The sequence below is a fragment of the Arachis hypogaea genome, chromosome 9 (genome assembly GCF_003086295.3).
Source record: "Arachis hypogaea cultivar Tifrunner chromosome 9, arahy.Tifrunner.gnm2.J5K5, whole genome shotgun sequence".
In the NCBI taxonomy this organism is placed as follows: Eukaryota; Viridiplantae; Streptophyta; class Magnoliopsida; order Fabales; family Fabaceae; genus Arachis; species Arachis hypogaea.
In genome coordinates this window covers 10891432-10912704 of record NC_092044.1, presented here as the reverse complement: position 1 = coordinate 10912704, position 21273 = coordinate 10891432, and the positions used below count along the sequence as shown (strand labels likewise).

At 30.8% G+C, this 21273-nt stretch overlaps 1 protein-coding gene across 1 annotated transcript; it reads left to right on the top strand.

The window, feature by feature from the left end:
• Positions 1-9280: 9280 nt before the first annotated feature.
• LOC112710353 (uncharacterized) lies at positions 9281-15422 on the top strand. The gene is made up of 6 exons (XM_025762530.3): positions 9281-9538; positions 10868-11287; positions 12740-12787; positions 14263-14451; positions 14532-14593; positions 14758-15422. The coding sequence occupies exons 1-6, from the start codon at positions 9385-9387 to the stop codon at positions 15250-15252; spliced, it is 1368 nt and encodes a 455-aa protein (XP_025618315.1). The 5' UTR covers positions 9281-9384; the 3' UTR covers positions 15253-15422.
• The last annotated feature ends 5851 nt before the right edge of the window (positions 15423-21273 follow it).

Below are 21273 nucleotides of genomic sequence, written 5' to 3'. Positions count from 1 at the left end.
ATTATTTTAATTGGTAAATTATATCATCAATTATTTTAATTTGTTTTTTTTTTATCAAAAGTTCATTATCCTCCTATTACTGCTTATAATAAAAACTAGTGCGTTATATTTAGTTATTAATTATTTTGTTAATCTATATAGTTTTGCAAAAATTTTAATTAGGTTTTTATACTTTTTTTTTTTTTAAGTGGGTCTCTGCACTAATTTTTTTTATTAGGTCCCTCTTGATAATAATTAGCTTAATTGTATACAGGTATAACTAAAAAAAGATAGTGCAGGAATTCAAATAAAAAAAAATATAGAAACTCAATTAAAAAACAATTAGTATAATAATTTAATTAAAAAAATATATAAAAATCTAATTAAAAATTTTGTGAAATTATAGAGACTAATAAAATAATATATTTATTGTGGTTTTATCAAAGCTTTGATATCATTTGTTTTATTAGTACATGTTTCGCGTGTGGATAACGTTCTGAGTTTTGAGCCTTATTATATAACCCAAAATTAAACCATTATTAAAAGAAGGAAGAAGAAAAAACGCGTTGCTTGTGAGAAGAAGAGAAAGTTATGTATATTTAATTTTTTTGAGTTATTATAGCATCAGTGCTTTTAATTTCAAAACACCAGCACCTACTGCTACTGTGAATTCAATTCAAGCCAATAAATGAAGCATTAAATTTCATCTAAGCTAGGAGACAACTTTGAACCAATATTTTTACCAACTTAACTGGCTTCATGATAAATTTCTCAACAAATTATTACTGTGAAGGTAGTTGAATGGAAATAGTAATGAAGCCATCAAGAAATTTAAGTACATAGACTCTCATGCCTTTTGCAAGTTATTAGGTTTAATTATTCTGGTTTCTATAGTTTTTTTAAATTTTTAATTAGGTTTTTTTTTTATTGAGTCCCTATATCATATCAGATTTTGTAATTAAGTTTTTATCGTGATAAAAATGACAGAATTATTAACCGAATATTTCGTTAAACAAATTGAATATATCTAACACTTTACTGAATATTCTATATAGTTTATAGAATATTTCATTAATTTTAACGTTGTTTTTGTTAACTTACTTACAAAATCTGATATAATATAAGGATATAATTTAAAAGAAAAAAAAATATAAAGACCTAATTAAAAATTTGGTAAAATTATAGAGACCAGTAAAATAATTGAAAACCTTGTTATTATTATTAAAAAAAGTCATCAAACCAATCATTCAAAAAAATATAAAATTTTAAATTAAAAAAATATAACATAAATAGTTATATCTCTAACATTCTCTTTTAAATAAAAGCTTTTATTGAGTTTATTTGATTTTTAAATAAGTCTTCTTTTCTTCTTTTATTTAATTTGTTTTATACTTTTTTTTTTGAATTTACTAAGAATCAAATTCTAAATATTTTGGACATAAAACTCTATCTGCTATTATATTATAAAATTACTCATTTTAAAAACTTAAATCGATGAAAAGAGACAATATAAATAATTATATTTTTAACAATTATTATTATGTCTTTTATGAAAATAATGTATGCTTACCTTTTTAGTCACTTATATGTATAATCTTAATGAAAGGTTATTACATGTACAAAAATATTTTTATTGTTTTAGTTACTAATTTTTATTATAAAATATATACATAATTAAAATTAATGACTAAAATCACTGCAACAATGTATTTGAAAATTGGAATGTGAAAGTTTTCCATTCTCAACATATGTAATTTAACCTCCACACTCAGTGATGTCACTACAATGATGTCACATGAATTATGTCACTTTTTGCACACATAAATTGTTACTAACTTATTATAGAGAGTTAGATTTATGCCGCATACATACGAAAATGTATAAAATGTTTCGTCTTTTAACAATTTACTTGTCAATGAGGTTATCACAATATTTGGGCTGAAAATTTGCTCATAAATTACTATAAATGTGTGGGATTTTCTGAAAAATGCAAATTAGGATTTTCTATGCTAAATCGTATTAAGTAGGATTAGAAGTTAAATTTTGTTAAGATCCATTAATACTCGCTTCAATTTTAGTAGTTTTTTTTTTAGTATTAAATATTTAAATCGCTATAGGTAATAGGATATTATTAGGTATAAGGAAAAATACTGAGAATTAAGTCTTTCAAGAAACATTTCTTTTAAATTTTGTTACTATTTTTTTGCTAATTAATCTAAATTGATTCTAATGATTCTCTAACATCCCCCCTTAAACTCAAGTGGGAGCTAAGGAGATCAACTTGAGTTTGGATAGCAGAGTCCGGAAATGCGTTGGGTGATGAGCTTTCGTGAAGATATCAGCAGTTTGATCCAGTGTTCCAACAGCAATGAGACGAACAACATAAATAAGAATACGTTGCCGAACAAAATGACAATCAATCTCAATGTGTTTGGTGTGTTCATGAAACACATCATTATGGGCAATCTGAATAGCACTGCGATTATCACAAAAAATATCAGTAGGGGACGACTGAGGAGCACCCAGATCTTTGAGAAGCCAACGAACCGATATAACCTCAGCAGTGGTGTCAGCGAAGGCACGGTATTCAGCTTCTGTGCTTGAGCGAGCAATGAACGTTTGCTTCTTAGCACGCCAAGAAATGAGAGCGTCGCCAAGGAACAAACAGTAACCAGTAGTAGAACGGCGATCAGTGGGATCACCAGCCCAATCAGCGTCGGAGAATGCCTGAAGGGTTAAAGAAGAATGGGCAGAAAAATAAAGGCCATGAAATAGAGTGCCTTTGACGTAGCGAAGAATGCGAAGAACTGCCGCATAGTGAGTAGTACGATGAGCTGACAAAAATTGGCTGAGGACATGAACTGGATAGGCAATGTCTGGTCGGGTGATGGTCAAGTAGACGAGACCGCCAACTAACTGTCGATAGAGAGTCAGATTATCCAAAACAGTGCCATTCATAGGGGTAAATCGAACATTAGGCTCAATAGGAGTAGACTCAGTGCGACTCTGTAATTCCAGCGCGAGCAAGAAGATTTGAAGCATACTTAGCTTGAGAGAGATAGATGTCATCATCTGTGGAGATGACCTCGAGACCAAGAAAATAGCTGAGAGAACCAAGATCTTTCATCTCAAAGGTACGGTGAAGTTAGGCCTTGAGATCAGAGATACCATCAGCATCATCGCCAGTAATGATCATATCATCAACATACAAAAGAAGAAGGACAAATCCACGTTCGCTTTTACGAATGAAGAGAGCATTCTCATGAGGACTAGAAGTAAAACCAAGACTACATATGGTAGTGCTGAACTTGTCAAACCATTCACGAGGAGCTTGCTTAAGTCCATAAAGTGCCTTGCGAAGGAGACAAACCTTACGAGAAGGACAAGGATATCCCGGAGGTGGTTTCATATAGACTTTCTTTTTCAAGTCTCCATTAAGAAATGCATTCTTCACATCCATCTGACTGAGAGACCATTTTTTAACTGCAGCAATGGCAAGGAGAGCTCTAACAGATGTAAGGCGAGCGACAGGAGCAAAAGTCTCTTCATAATCAATACCATACTCTTGCGTGCAACCTTGAGCAACCAAGCGTGCCTTATAATGGTCAATAGAGCCATTAGAGCGAGTCTTGATCTTGTATACTCATCTACTGCCCACAACTTCCTAATCAGAAGGAGGATCAACCAAATCCCAAGTGTGTTCTTTTTCAAGTGCCTGTATTTCTTCCTGCATTGCTCTTTGCCAATTTGGATTTGTGGAGGCTTCTCTAAATGACTTAGGTTCATGTTGATGAAGAATAGTAGAAAAGTAATGATAATAAAGAAGATGAGGAGGTGGATTCCTTACCCGAGAAGAACGAGTGGGAGGAGGAGGGATGACGGTAGGAGCGGGATCGCCGTCCAGACTGGAATCATCGGGAGATGGAGAAGGCGGAGGAGCAGGAGCCTCGAGGGGTGGACTTGGAGTAGACCCTGTAGTATCATCATTAGGAAAGAGATCAACATTTGGGTTAGTAAAAAATAGTGACGGAGTAGAAGGAATGGACTCAAAAGAGGAAAAACTAGAGAACATGTGATGCTCCCAGAAGACAACATGACGAGATATACGAATACGACGAGAGATAGGATCCCAACAATGATAACCCTTATGTTCAGAAGCATAACAAAGAAAACAACACATGCGAGCCCGAGGTTCAAGCTTATTGTGTTCATGAGGCTAAAGAAGAACAAAGCAGACACAACCAAAAACACGGAGGGAACTGTAATAGGGAGAAGTACGATAAAGACGCTCAAAGGGAGTAATGTTACCAAGAACAGAAGAAGGGAGTCTATTGATAGCATGAACAGCAGTGAGAACAGCTTCACCCCAAGCACGCTCAGGACAAGAAGAGGAAATAAGCATCGCACGGACAAAGTCAAGAATATGACGGTGTTTACGCTCAGCTCTGCCATTTTGTTGAGAGGTACCAGGACAAGAAAACTTGGACAAAGTTCCATGCTCAGCGAGAAAATTTAAAAGTTTGGAGTCACGACATTCCATAGCATTATCACGTCGGAAAACTTTAATGACCTTTGAAAATTGAGTTCGAACCATAGTGACAAAGTTAATGTAAATCTGAGGCAACTCACAACGATTAGTCATCAAATAAATCCAAGTAAAACGTAAATAATCATCAATAAAGATGACAAAATATCGAGCCCCTCCCATAGAAGCGGTGGGAGCGGGGCCCCAAACATCAGAATGAATAAGATCAAAAGGAGAGCATGCAATAGAGGAATTATTACTAAAGGATAAGGCAGGTTGTTTTGCAGTGCGACAAGAAATGCAATCTAAAGACTCATTTTGAACTTGACCTAAAACACCCGTAAATATAAGATGACACAATTTTCCTAAGGAGCTATGGGCAAGATGACGGTGCAACAAGTGAAGAGTAGATGGAGAGGAAGCATCATAGAGATTTGTAGAGGAAACATGAAGGTTCTCGAGCTCAAATAAGCGTCCGACCTTACAACCAGTCCCGATGATCTTTCCCGTCCGACGATCCTGCACACGACAACCAGAAATAGAAAAAATGACATCAAAACCGAGTTCAACAAGCTGACCGACAGAGATAAGATTAAATTCAATTTTGGAATAAAATAAGCATCAGAAAGATGAATATTGGACTGTGAAATAATCCCGTGATGTGTTGCATGCAAGAGGGAACCATTAGCAGTGTTGACAGAAGGTGCATTTATAGTGGGAGACAACAATGAAAAAAGATGACACTGAGGAGACATATGATTGAAACAACCAGAGTCAAAATACCATTTAGAATTACCTGGAGGGGTGGAAAGAGTAGCGGGGGTATTACCAGAAAAAGAAAGAAGTTGCTTAAGAAGGGTTTCAATATCTGGTGGAGAGACAGAAGGTGTGTTGAGAGATGTGGAAGAGGTAGACTCAGTAGCAGCAGCAGCAGTAAAGGTAGGCACATGCGTAGAGTTGTTGGGACGAGGTTGATACTTGTTCTTATCTGAACGTGGTGGTCGAGTAGGACAGGTAGCAATCAAGTGACCCGAGAGCTTACAATAATGGCAGAACAGTTTCGGGCAGTTGGAGCCAATGTGGCCTTTTTGTTTGCACTTACGACATTCAATAGAAGAACAGTCAGAGAAGGAATGCCCAGGCCGGTTACAGTTGCGACAGATTTTGCCCTTTCTGTCGGTGGCAGCAAAGACAGTTTCACCTTTGGAACGAAGCAATCCCAAGCGCGTTTCTTCAGACTTGAGACGAGGAAGAGCATCTTTAAGACTAGGCAAGGGATTCTGACGAAGAAGAGAAGCCCTGACCGGCTCATAGTCATCAGTAAGTGCCATAAAAAATTGGATGAGACGTGTCTGGTTCCGATAATCCTCATATGCCTTAGCATCAATGGGATCTTTAAGAACAGTCTCACAAGAGGTCAACTGATCCCAAATAATCTCCATCTGAGCAAGAAAATCAAAAATTGATTGCCCACGTTCTTGCTTAAGGCTATGAAGTTCCTTAAGCAGTTGGTACTGATGATAGAGATCAGAAATAGTGTAACGTTTCGCCAAATGATCCCATACCTCTTTAGCAGTTTCAAAACGCCCAAACTGTAAATGAATGCCAGGAGTAGAAGTGTTGCGGAACCAAGTGATAATCTGATGATTTTTACTATCCCAATCTTCCAATTTCTTTGCATAGTCCTTCTCCTTCTCAGTATCTTCCTTGGATTTGGAGACACCATCTTTGGATTGGTCAGTCACAGTTGGCTTAACAGGACATGTAATATCACCAGTCACATATGGCCATAATTTTCGCCCTTTAAGAAATCCTCGCATAGCTTCAACCCAATGTGCATAGTTGGAGCCATTAAGAATAACATGGATAGGCTGAAAGACATCAGGCTTTTCCATAGTAATAAAAGAAATAGCAAAGAGAAGAAGAAAAATTGCAAATTTGGGGTAAAAAACAAAAAACAGAGCGCGAAAACAGAAAGAGCTCACCAAAAAACCTTAGAGAGGGTCCCACTTGTCCGCCATGTCAGCGCCACGTCAGCCAGACGATGACACGTGGCGGCACCTGAGAGGAGGGAGAGAGCCACGCTGGCGGGGAGGTGCAACGCGGGTCGGTGGATCCAAGGAGAGCTTTCTTGCGACATGTGGCAGAACGAGAAGCGTACGATCGGAACCAAGATCAACGGCTGCTGAAAACTGGAGGGCAAGGAAGGCTGGCGTCGCGACACGTGGTAGCGCCAGGAACGTCCGATTGGCGTTGAGATCTAACGGCTGCTGAAACTTCTGGAAGGAGAAACACTAATGACGGGCAGCAACTTTCTGGCGACGCGTGAAGGAGCGTCCGATGGCTGATGGCGGCGATTTTGGCGGCGTTGGAAAGCTGACGACGAGAGGAACACGATGATGCCGGAGCTGACGAACCAAAGCGTCGAAAACAGATCGAAAAACAAGGAAAAAGAAGCACGGTCGGAGGAAAAAAACAAGAAGGTTATGAATGAAAATTCATGAAAAAAAACTTTAGGCTCTTGATACCATGTTAAAACCAAAAGACTGAGAGAGTAATCTGAAAAGTGTATTATCCAGTGTGATTAAAGGTACAATATACAGGGGGTATTTATAGGTGCTAAATGAATCAAAATAATAAAGATATAGAATTCTACAATTAATGTACAGATATACTATATAAATATAGACGATACTAATTGATCTAAATTGATTCTAATGATTCTCTAACAATTAGTTTTAAAAAAAGTCAGCTATCTAGCAAAATCATATATACATACGAATTGTCATTATTGTAATATTACACTGCATGTATATATCTATTTATTATATAAACGAAATTTAACAGTGGGACTAAAACTTAAAATTTATTGGAATTAAACTAAAAGAAAAATATGTATAAGGAATGAAATTAAACCAAATATTTTATAAGAACAAAAAAATTATTTAAGTATGAAAAACTGAGATATTTCATTCAAAAAAAATCCAAAAGATTGGTAGGAAGTAATAGAATGATGCTTCTCTAGTTGTCTTCCATATGAGGATAAAAGAAAAATAGTTAAACAAGTTTCAAGCGGACAAAAGGAAACAAGAAATGGTCATGGTTGTTAGAAGAAGGATCTGAGTCAGGAACCAGATGAATACGCGTAACAGAAGAGTAGGGAAAAACATTACTATAATTAATAATGGGTCACGGATTTTACATTCACATATCATTGTTTATATAATGACAAATTAATATATTTATATATATAAATTGAATTCTAATTTTATTATGTTTATGCTAATTATTGCTATGGTAGTTATAAAGTGTTATTAAAATTAAAATTATATTTTTATATTTTAGTAATATTTTTTAGTAATACTTTTAAAAAGTGTTGTTAAATAATAAAAAATTATTATTTTAATTCTAATAACATTTTTTTAAAATATTATATAATTACGTAACTATCATAATATAGTGATATTAAAATGACTATATATATATATATATGAGTAAAATAAAAATAATGTTATATGATCATAATTAAGTTTATTCAAGTTAGTATAATAACTCAGAGATTAATAACTAAAATTTTTAGTTGAAAAAACAAAACTAAGATAAATTTAGTTTAATAAAAATAATTTATTTACCTAATATTTTCTCAAGTAAAAAATAAAAATATGAATATATAAGCCAATACGTGATATATAGATCAAATTATCTTATCTGCATATTAATATTTATCTTTTAACTTCTTATTTAAAAAATATGTCATGTAATTCTTATGCTACAGATTTTATTTTATTTTATTTTGTAAATTTGTATTTGGTTATGTCTATGCATGTACAAACGATTTAGGGTTTAGAATTATGTTTGCACAAAACATTTATATTTTTTTTACAAACTCAGACGATGGTTTGAAAGATAAATTAAATTTTTATAATTTAAAGGACCAATAGTGATTTACAATAATTAGTTGATTAATATAGACATAATATTAAATTATTTTTACTAGCGCTTAATAGCTGCAATTTTTGTTTAGATTATTAAAAATTTCAACCGGAACCAATTTTATTCTCTAATTTTTTTAAAATTATTTTTTATTTTAAATTTTAAATTCTAAAATTTAAACTTTAAATTATAAATTTTAAATTTAAACTCTAAATTTTAATCTTAAATTCTAAAGTCTCAAAAAGATAAAGATTAAAAAAATAATTTTACAAATAAAAAATTTAATTAATATTAACTAACTAAACATTAATTTTCTATATTTATTCATTATCAAACTGCAGATTTTATTTTTATATATTATTTCTTTTATTTTACAATAATTAAACAAGGATAAAAAAAATTAGCATATTATTGTCTAATTCTCAATAAGATACTGGTGAATATTAACGATCAACGTGCAATCCACGGTGCATAAAATAATTGAATGAAAATCTAATAAACAATTTGATTTTGTTGATTTTGTTAATAAATAATAATCGAACAAGGTCAGGTATAACTACCTATAAAAATTTACCAAGTAATTAATAAAGTGTAATAAGCTAAAATATATGTAATCGAAGATCATGCAATATTCGAAAATAATAAAATTAAGATAATGTAAACGCTAGCTAGCTGTAATTATTATTAATTTAGTAGGCTTCAACCTTGCAGACGTAAACAAAACATGTGGCATATTTATTTCTTTTATCTTAACGTCAACCTTTCACGATATATATATTTAATTAATTTTAACTAAGTTGCATCCACACCTAGAAAATTAAATGCACACACAATATGTGCCAATATATATAAATTGGCATTAGGCTGTGTTTGAGACACACACACACTTGAGTCCAAAAGAACAAGAGAATTTTTAGAGTGAGTGTTTTTTTATCCAAGTAATAAGAATGGAAGCTGTGGCACAGAAACTGGAGCAGCCTTTAATGGTGAATGATTATCATCGAAAGGAAGTGGTGTTTGGAGATGAGAAGGCTCAATCGCAGTTTACTATTAACACTAATCTTATTACTACTGCTGCTGATCATGATGAAGTTCATGCCGGTAATAAAGCTTCTTCTATCTTTATCTGCTTCTTATTATTATATTATGGATTCTGTTCGGAGGCAATGAACTATTTGTACAATGTATACAATAGATTATTGAGTTATAAAATGAACATTTCCTGTACTATCTAGAATAACCATCCGAGTATTAGGGATAATAAATATCTTCTAAACTAATTTTAGTTCACCAAGGATCGAACTCTTGACCTCTCAAAAATATAACACTAATGATTATATCTCTAATACTCTATAAACTTTCATTGTATACATTATATAAATATTTTATTGACTCCTCGTATCTTCCCTTATATTATATATGCAGAGGCTGAAAAGTTAGGTTAGGTGTAATTATTTTTATATAAAATTGTTAATTAAAATAATTTAATATGTTTGATTAAATTATTATTTAATAATTTTTAACTAAAAATTTTATATAAATAATTATATGTGGATTTTTACTATACATAAATTTCTTTTTTATTTTGAATATTTTTGAGATAATAAAAATTAAATTATATATATTATAAAAATTCTAATACTACACTAGCTATAGCTATAAAGTCATTTATCCTAAAAATTTGGATAGTTAACGAAAGGTACACTCTTATAAAAAAATCCGAATATTTGCATACTTGTGTATAATGTATGTTGTAGAGCATTTCATTTCATATAATACTAATAATAACAATTTTAGATTGATAATATCATTTTCTTTTAATTATATTTTTTATTTTTTCAAAAACTACTCGTAATTCTTATTTTTATATTTAAATACATGCAAATAATAATAATAGTAATTCAAAAATTTGAGAATTAACTAAATCAAATTAAAGCTATATATTTTCTTTTTTCGTTCACAGTAATATCGATCACCTGCATATATAATATATACTGTATCAAGTATTTTTTTTTTCTTTTTACCCATATTCTACCAATCCAACCAGGAAACAAAACCATAAAATTAAATCAATAGGATGATTTTTGGGATCTCATATTCAAACTATATATCATATTATTATAGGACAACAAGAACAAAATTTTTCTCATAAAAAATGAAAAAGAACATATAAATGAAGGATTTTTACTGTTGGCAATTATTTATATACACAAACATATCATACTGTAAAAATCATATGAAATTGACAGCTGAGAGTTAATTAAATAATTTGACTAGTTAATTTAACTAAATTTTTATTTAACGGCTCTCAGTTATCAATTTCAAGTGAAGTTTACTACACTGGAATTTTCACCATATTGTATATATAATATTGTTGCTCAGTTGATGAATTTTTTACTTATTTAATTTGTTCATGTAATTAATGAACAGCTTCTGCGACTCATTACAACACAAACGACTTTGGGCCAATATTAATACAAGAGGTTCTCAAAGGAACATACCACCACCACCAAGATGAGAAGGGTATTTCTGGAACAAAGGAAAAAAATTGGTTACCCATTTCTGATTCTTCATCTTCTTCTCATGAAGTGAATCCCCAGAAAGCATTGGAAGAAGAAGAACCAATAGGGGTAGTAATTTCAACGACGGAGAAAATAAGAGAAATATATCTGAAGAAGATATATATTATGCCACCAAACCATGAATTCTATTGCCCTAATTGTAACGTTTGCATAGAAAAAGTGGTTTTATGCAAAACTGGAAAACAAACAGATTCTCCACAATTTACTGATGAACAACAAGAACCTCCAGTCAGATGCTCTGCATGCTTCGGTTTCCTCATTCAAAAGGGTACTTAATTATTTTTACTTTATTTTACTTCTAATTTTCGCATATAAATATAATAATTTAATTTTTATATACTGTCATATAAAAATTTGTATACGTGCGTCATCTCAAAAAAATAATTATTTTTTATATTAATCGTATATATAATTATCCAAAATTAAAAAATAAATATATATAATTATACGACTGTATAAAATATTTTATATTATTAATATATTAAAATTACACTCTATTACACTCTCAAGCACTCACATCACTCAGATGTGCAAATAAATGTTTATGTTTATATGTATTTATCAAATTAGTCATGTGTTACTTTACACATTTTTAATATATATTTTATGTAAATAATTAATTTAGTAATTAATTTTTACTGAAATATATAATATTAATCATATTAAGTGTATAAATTATATAACACCTTTTATTTGAGAAAAATAGAATGAACTCGTAAATTAGATTTTAATGAATTTTGTGTCAAAAAATTCGTTTGTTATTTACGGAGTAGTAACCATGTAAAATTACTTTAAGATAAAATAATTTCTCAATATTTGAATATGACATTTATTTTTAAATTTTTAAAAATTAACTAATTTAAAAAATAGTTTTCTTTTGTACGTGAGAGGATTAATTTGTCCCTTACTAATGAATTTTGAGAAACTTTTTTCCGATTCCTAATTTATGGATAAGTTAATAAAAAATGATAAAATATGATAATATTTTTATATAAATAATTTAATTAATATGTAATTTAAGAATACATAATAAACTTATTAATTAAATTTATAATACAAATAGAAAATTTAAATTTATTAAATAAAAAATAAAAAATTTGCTAATAACAATTTTAATATGTATTTTAAAAATACATATCACCTAAATCATTATATTAATATGAAATAACATATCACACAAGGAAGGTAGGTATCAGACTTGGACATAATAAATAAACTAATAAGTAATAACTTATAAGTATCGTAATCTTAGAAAAAATTATATAATTTTACCCTTTGACTTAATTTATTTCTATATGCATGGTCAATTAACCTACAAAGTCATATTCACATATATAATATCTTCGTTATGGTTGCATTTCTTTTCATTTTTCATTTTCTGCAGGCACTTATGATTGTTAATTTGTCACGTAGTGTGTTATTTTCTTCTTCTTATCTTTTGGTTATCTTATTTGTATTCGAAAGTATGTTGAATTCAACTTACAAATTTTAAAATTTAAAATATATATTAAAATTATATAAAATAACATATACATAATATTTAATTTTTTATATTTCTTTCATCGTCATCAATAGCCATTATCAATGGTTCAATCCTATTAACTTGCACTCATGTTAGTTTGTTATATATATTTATATGTGTGAGATATTTTTCAATTTATGAGCTAGCTTTTTAGATCCAGACATTAATTAAGTTCTTAATTTCTTTAATTTTGAACAGGTAGAGAGTGGTTTTCTGGGTTCTTACCAATTAGTGCTCCAGCCCCAGGTAACTTATTTCTTTCATCCAACCAGTTTAATTATTATTTAATTGATCAATTAAATAAACGACGTAAAAATCATTATCATTGTTAGAATATTAGTTGTTTGTGCCTTTGTGGAGTAGTAGCAAGTGGTAAACAGCTGGACTTTTTGTTATAATAATAAAGACATAATAAGTTTGAATATTAAGAAGCATACTTATTAATTTAAGGGATAACAACTTTGAAAGTTTCTTCCCCTAAGACTGCAAGAATAGTGTATAGGTACGTCTGATAATTTAATTATTTTTCGTCCAAATTATTATTGTCCATTTTACAAAGCTACTCTTATATTATTTGGCAATGGCGTCTTATATATGATGATAAACAAAAACCTATCTAATTTCATTAACGTGATAATTAATTTAAGGGTATAAGTATAAGCACACCACTTTAATAAAAACATTAAAAATATTTTTTTTAAAGATGTTTATATATGTCATGTTATTATTGGACATCTTTATTAAATCGGTTAATAATTTATTTTTTAATAAATTAAAACAAAATCGATTTATTATAACAACAATAATAAACCTACTTGTCTATATTATAATTATTAGATCCGGTTTGATCCGATCTAATTACATAATCTAAATCGAATATTTTTAAATTATTTGATAAAAAGACAAATATATTTCTGACTTTTTATTTTGCAGACATTTGAATCCCTATAAATTTAAAAATACAATTAGATTCCTAAAAAAATTGGATTTATTGTTATTGTTATTATAAAAAAAATCGGTTTTATTATAATTTATTAAGAAATTAAAAAATAACCAGTTAATTAATACATCTAATAATAATACGGCAAATAAATATCTCTACAAAGAAACGTTTTATGCATCTTTATAAAAGTATTCATCTAAATATAATTGACTACTTAATAATAAATTCTATATCAGATCATTTAAAACAAAATAAATACAAAATGATAAGATAGTATTATTTCTTCATTTAACAATATACACCCATTTGTATCTTATAATTATTAACTAATGATAATTATATTTAGGTAAAGTCTCATATATAATTGTGTTCATATAAAATTAATAGTTAAAAATTATTAAATAATTTAATATATTTAATTAAATTATTATTTAATAATTTTTAAATATTAATTTTATATTATCAAAATAATTACATTCAAATTTTTATTTTATATTTTAATAAAATTGTGAAAAAATAAAAAAAATAAATTTTTATGATTGTATTGTTATTTCTAATATAAAGAACAATGTCACCTATTTATACTAAACTGAATTTAAATTTTAAAATAAAGTAAAACAATCAAAATTTTTAAAAAATTCTGTTAAAAAAAGATAAATATAACAGACTTAAAAAAAACATAACAAATTTAATATATTTAATTAGCTTGCATATAATATTCTCTCTAAAAATGTTTATATTGAAATAATGTATGAGGAAGTATGTTTTGATTGATCAGGGCCAACTCCAACTCCAACTCCAAAGCCAAATGTAGCAAGAGGAGGAATAGAGGAGGGTGAGATTATAGCAAGTAGAAGAAGCAATAAAGGATGGGAAGTTCTTAAGAGCTTTGTATATGGTGGTTTGGCTGAATTATTAGCAAGTCTCAGTCTTGTCACTTCTTCAGCTAGTGCTGATGCTAACACATGTATGAATTATTAGCAAGTCTTATTGTTTATTCGTTAGCATTGATTTTAATTGTACCTCTTCATCCATTTTTGTTTGCAGTGAACATTGTTGCTCTGGCTATTGCAAACCTCATTGGTGGCCTCGTTCTCCTCATCCATAATGTGAGTTCTGTTTAACGCATTGTTCTTTTTATTTATTACTAATAAAAAAAATAAATAGATGTCACTTTATAATTCGAATACATATAATTAATAAAGTTGCTGGTCTCCTAAACTTTTCCTTTTGGATATATATGCTAATCTAATATGTATGCATGCATTGACAGCTTAGAGACCTAAAAAACACAGAAGCAAGAGAAGAGGAAACAGAAAATGAAGCAGCGGTTGATAAATACTATGAGTTACTTGGAACAAGAGATCATTTCTATCTTCACACATTTGTTGCTGTTCTATCATTCCTAATATTCGGACTATTGCCGCCGGTTGTGTACGGATTTTCGTTCCGGGAGAGCGACGACAAGGAGCTGAAGCTGGCGGCGGTTGCGGTGGCTTCTCTAATTGGCATCACATTGCTTGCATTAGGCAAAGCACATACTCAGAGGAGACCAAACAGTAACAGCTATGTTATATACTTCACCACAGTGTTGTATTATGTTACCTCTGGAGTGTTGGCATCTTTGCTTACTTATGTTGCTGGTGCACTTGTTAAGAGGCTTGTGGAACAACTTGGCTGGTTTGACACTCACCCTACTATAAATGCTGGCTTTGCCAATGCCATGTCCTTTCCTATAGGCAAGAATCAAGGAATGAGTTACTACTAGTTTGTTTTTTTTTTTTTTTTGTTGGATTGTGTTTGGACTATATTTTCGAGGGGTGAAAGATCTATTAAGGTGAAGAAGTTGATAAAGTTGTAAAGTAAAGAGTTAATCATTTTTAAATTAAGATAATGGAATACACATTTTATAAAAGTTACAAAATTAACGGTGATTAATCTTTTATTTTACTACTTTATCAATTTCATCGCTTTAGAGTATCTAAATTCATCTTTGAGATAGAAATAATAGCAAAAAATTGTTTGGTTATAAGATGGAAAGTTCTTTATCAAAATGATCTTTTATATTAATTGTATGTAATAAAATAGTTTTTGAAATTTTAATTGTATTGATTAAGTTTTTGAGATTGACAAAATGTACTATGTTAGTCGCTTAATTATGTGGTATATTTTTTTTAATATCAAAAAAATAATTGATATAATTAGAAGTTTAAAAAATATTTTAGTATATGTGATTAATCTCAAAAATTATTTTGGAACATAACTCTATGATGGGATATAAAAATTTTTTCTTCTATACTTGCTAAAAAGTGAGGAAAAATTATATTTATCTTTTTTGTCTTTGTATTAGAAAAAGAATCCAAACATAGCTTAGGAGTTGTTTTTATTGGACAATTTGTTCTCTTGTCCTAGCTTGCTTCATTTGTTGAATTGGAACATTCATGGTTAATTTTGAATTTTCCTCCTCTCCCAAAAGTTTTTGAAGTAGTATGGTGTATGTCTAATGTAATAATGTTGTTGAGTATTGTATCTGTTGGCATATAATAATGGTGGTTTTCTACCTTAGTACATGATTTGAAACTTGAGTTATCAACAATAATGTTATTTATTTGAATGCATGCATTTTTTTTATTTAAATATAAAACATCTCACTCATGAAAGAAAAAATTTTTGAATTAAATGATTGGTCTATAACTTCATTAAATTTATAATTAGATCCTTATATTTTATTTTTTTTAATTAAATTTTTATATTGTTTTTAGTTTTGTAATTAAGTCCTTATCAGTATAAAAAATATTAGAATTAATGGAATATTTTTTTGTAAATTAAAAGTACCCACAATTAAAATTTTAATTTGATCTTTGATCACACAATTTTTTAGAGGAATATTCTGTTAATTTTAACTTTATTGGCTCAAAAAGTATTTAATTACAAAATTAAAAGTAATGTAAAAATCTAATTAAAATAAAAAATATAGAGACTTAATTCTAAATTTATTAAAATTTATTAAAATTATAGGGACCAATAGAATAATTAAATAAAAAAAAACACACATTTTGTTTCTCCATAGTTTAGAAGGGAAGAAAAAAGTTTATCATCAAATCCACAAATGCCTGAAGGTTCATGAATTTGCTATAACAGGCAAGCTATATGTATATTTGTGTGTGTGGCATGAATAAAATTTGCGTTCACTACTAGAAATAGAAATGGAGTGAGTTGATAATTTCTTTTTTTCTGTTTTAGGGGTGGAGCTAGATAAAATATTAGAGAAGATAAAAAATATTTACACAATAAAATAAGATAAAAATAAAATTTTAAAAAAGATTAAATTAAAATTTATATATAAATTACATATAAAAAATTAAAATTAAGGAGCTATTGCCCCTTTCCTACAATGTAGTTCCGTCCCTGCTCAGTTTTTAGTAAGAGTAGTAATACTAATGTAACAAAAGGAGTTTCAATTGGTTATGTTAGTTATGTTATAGGATGGTTAGTTAGTGTTAGTTGCTTGCCATATCAGATTCTGTTAGGCCCGTCCACCATAATATATTAGCCGGTACCTATACATTATAACTCTTGACAGTTCTTTGTGAGTGTGTGTGAAATATGAGAGAAAATTATATTATGTTATGTAAGTGATTTATGTGAGTAAGGAATCTTTGAGCTAAGAAATTATGGACTTTAACTCAAGATTTGGTATTTGCTGTGCGATGTGAGAAAATTTTTACATAACTGTTTGCTCATAAAATTTGTCAGACAAACATTTTAATATTGTGTAACATATTTTTGAATTAGATAAAAGATTGATTATAGTTATTAGAAAATTTTGATATTTATTCATTTATAAGTTCGAAATAATTGGAGTTTCATTGAACTAAATTGTCAAAAAAGTGTCAATATAACTCTTAATAAAAATTTGAAATGCCTCATTCACAAGTTCTCTTGCACTATATTATTATCCTCCTACAAGAAGGAGAGTGTTTTGTCGATTTTTTGTAAATTGATGGTGGTTCGATATCTAATGGTTTGGGAGCGAAACAAACTCCTTTGTGCGAGTACCAATTTTTTAAAAGTGCATCAAAGCGTCTTCGATTAAACTCATATTAAAAGTAAAAATAAAGAAAATTTATAAATTGATAAACGAACTTGAAAATTAAAGTTTTTGAAGAATAAATGTACGAAAGATGAAAAGAACTTGCATTAAAATTTAGAAGAAAAGAATAAAAACACCTTTGATTAGATCAAAAGGTTTCAACATAAAAATTAAAGAAAAGATGAAGATAAATTGAACAAAAAAAAATAGAAAAAACGTAGAAAATAAAATTACTTAAAATGTTAAATTTACAGAATAGTAAAGTAAATTGAAAGAAAAGAAATGAAGATGGAAGAAACCCTACAGAAAAGATAACTCGATTGCAAACTCAAGAAATTGTTGAGATGTGAGTGTGCTTGAGTGTTTTTTCTGAGTAAAAGTTCTAACCCTTATTCTTTAAAATTTTCTAGTATTTATAGGCTATCTTACATAACGGACAATTAATTTACAATTAATTACAATTAAATAAAATCACAAATTTGAAATACAATCCCTCTTGGTAACCGTTCTCGCCGTGTGATTGTAGATATTCCCCATAATTTTCTCGTGTGATAAAAGTCACTAACTCTCCTATTTCCAAAACTATTTGACCAGCTCTTCGAAGGCCTTACTCAATTTCCCGAATCGAGTCTCCTACTTGATTTGAATTACTCGATCAACAAAACAACCGAATTCCATATCAGCGCCGATTTCTTCTAACTTCATACTTATACGCATGTCTCCTCAAGAAACCACACTTGACTCATTTCGATTCAACTTACTCTTATCAAAAATATTTTTTCGACCAACAAATTGCCCCCTTGGATTAATATGGTTGCTTTCGATAACATTATCAAAAAATAAAGCACTTAATCCAAAAGATGTCAGTTTTTAAATCAGTAATAATTGTCATTTAAACCCCTCATTACTTCTGATCCACTCGACACGTCTCCCGAGACTCACGCTTTCTCTCTCTACCACTTCATCTTCCTTGCGAAGTTACCTCTATTCGCATTCTTTCCACAGTAACGACTAAGTGACACTTTAAATTTATCACTCTCTCCTTTGTTCAAATTTCTTGAGCCTCATCATTCTCTGAGTTTTCTCTACACCCAGAATCTCTTCACAAAATATTCAACCTTTATTCTCCTTTACTCTTTCTGAAAATGGCTGGTTCTTCCTCTCAAGCTGCCACCCAAGATAAGGGTAAAGGCCCTATAATAGCACCGTCATCTCCACCAGCCCTTCGCATTCTCAATCAAGTCAATGATGAAGTTATTGACGATCCCCATTTGCAAACTAATGACACCAGAATCCTAATCTTCTTCACAATCGATGCTGATACACACTGCTTTCTTGGACCGATTGAGTCTCTGGAGAGGGCGAATAAAAAACTCTCTTTCTTCCCAAGTGCTGGAGGTGAAGACTTACTGATAAACCAAGCCTTTAACATCTCCCATTTTATCAACCAAAAATCCTTTAGGAACAATCCAAAGATTAATCCTCGGGGATACGATTTTACAGCTTGGTATCGACGTCTTGAACCTACTAAAAATGCTGACTGGAAAGCTTTAGGAATTCATGAACTACTAAGGCTCTCCCACTTCTCACTTACCACATACCCTTGGATGATCGGGGCTGTGACTTGTTTCTGGAATAGAACAAGCAACAACTTCCACCTTCCATGTGGAATGATCGGAATATCTCTTCTTGACGTGGTTATTTATTACAGTGACTTTATCGCCCATAACATGGGTGCAGAAGGTACGAAAATCACTGAAAATGAACATGTAGCCTTCTTGTTTTATTGGTTGAATGCAATCTTGTTCTGCTATCGAAGTATCCAAATTTCGAAACTCTACCTTTCTTTAGCTACTCTCCTCCATGAAGGAAAATCCCTCAATTTGGCAAAGTTTCTTCTAGGACATATTTTTGAAGAGCTTGGTCAATTTGTTTGTGACCTTCGAGACAACAGAATAATCAGTGCACGGGGCCCTCTATGGCTTCTTCAACTATGGTTTAATGCCATTTTTGAAAATTTCATGACAAAACCTGAAAGTGGTAGTACTGACAAGCAATACATTGAAGGTTTTCGACTGTCTGATTTCAAACCCAATTTTCTGGACACCCAATCAGATGAAGATAGATTCTGGGCTGTTTTCTCTATTTTTCATTCCTGCAAAGATTTCGAAAATGACAAACTCAATTTTACTCCTTTCCTGCATCGCAACCGTGGTCCTGCCTGGCTGGATCGTTTACTTTTTCCCGACACTAATGAAGAAAATGAACTTGCAAATCAAAATTGGGCGAACATGTTAGTTGTTCAAGTAATTCTAATAGGGCTACCTTTACATAAGAAAGAAAGGTTCAAAGTTACCCTGTATGCTCCTCATTTGACAGCCAGACAACTGGGATTTTCTCAAGCTATCCCAACGCCACAACCTCGCAATGATGCTCCTTTCTGCCACATTGCTTTAACCACTCAAGAGGATTTTAATTCTTGTCTCTTAAAAAATCAACAGCGCTGGGATCGTTTTAATTTCGTGGTGTACGATTGCAGCTTCTATATCACCAAATGCTATTTCGAATCGTGTGCTACTTATTACTCTAGGTACACTCGGACCTTAGAGGAAATTCAACAAAACGCTATTCGAACCATCCCTGTTGCTGAGAGTTCTCCAAAAAGAACTCACAAAAGGAAAGCCGAAACCACCCGACCACCACCATCCAAAAGTAAAAGGACTCCTACAAGAACTTCTCGAAAGGTAATTATTTATATTTTTTTATAACTCCCCCTTTTGACTTAGGATGTACTTCGATTTATATTTTCTTAACCATACTCAACTCTGAATTTCTTATAGTTGGTACTGCCATCATCAACTGAGAATTCTGATGAAAGTTAACCAACCAATAAAGACACTCCTGCTGCCTCCTCTCAATCAGAAGACACGGCCGATTCAGAACTTTGTCCTTAACCAATTCGGCAACAAAAACTTACTCTGGTAGCATTTAATATTCCCATATATGTCTTTGTTAAAATTGAAATAAATTCTAACTTGCAATTATGTACCTTTTACACCAGCATTCCACTGTTGCTCATTCAATCACATATCCTGTGATGCCCGATCAGCCAATTCTGCAACAACAACATGATCAAGGGCATTCTTCATCTCATGATTCAATTCAGTTCACAGGACCCACTCAAACAATTCCAGCCGCTTTTCCACCTCTTCTTCATACAACACAGGTGATTAATCTAACAGCAAATCCCTTGCAGCACTCTCTAGAAGAAACCCATAGACTTGAATCAATTTCCCCAAATAATCAAGCTATCTTCTCTGAAGAGAACCAAACGGTCCCGGATTCTGATTCTGCTTCTAAAGCTGTCGAGACTACCAATTCAGATTCCTCCTGATCCAAGGTTTTAGAAACCCCTCCAGAGCTACAACCTAATCCTTCACTCCAAGCTAATTTTCAGACCCCTCCAAGACCAAAACCCGGAACATCGAGTATTCTTACCACTCCGACCAATGCTACCTTGGATGACTTGATCTCTGTTTTGAACAAAGTTATACAAGAAAACAAAGTGCCAGTGCCTGTACCAGCAATCTCAAGACCTGCTACGTCAAGGCCTTCAATCAAATTAGATCCTGATATTTGGGAACAACTTCGATCACTCCTGAAACTCTTGGATCATCCACCTACTACATGGGTTAA

Bases quoted from the DNA above. Each gene is read 5' to 3' on its own strand.
- LOC112710353 (XM_025762530.3), top strand. From the start codon at position 9,385: ATGGAAGCTGTGGCACAGAAACTGGAGCAGCCTTTAATGGTGAATGAT. The intron at 9,539-10,867 runs GTAATAAAGCTT...ATTAATGAACAG, and splicing joins TCATGATGAAGTTCATGCCG to CTTCTGCGACTCATTACAAC. The intron at 14,594-14,757 runs GTGAGTTCTGTT...ATGCATTGACAG, and splicing joins TCGTTCTCCTCATCCATAAT to CTTAGAGACCTAAAAAACAC.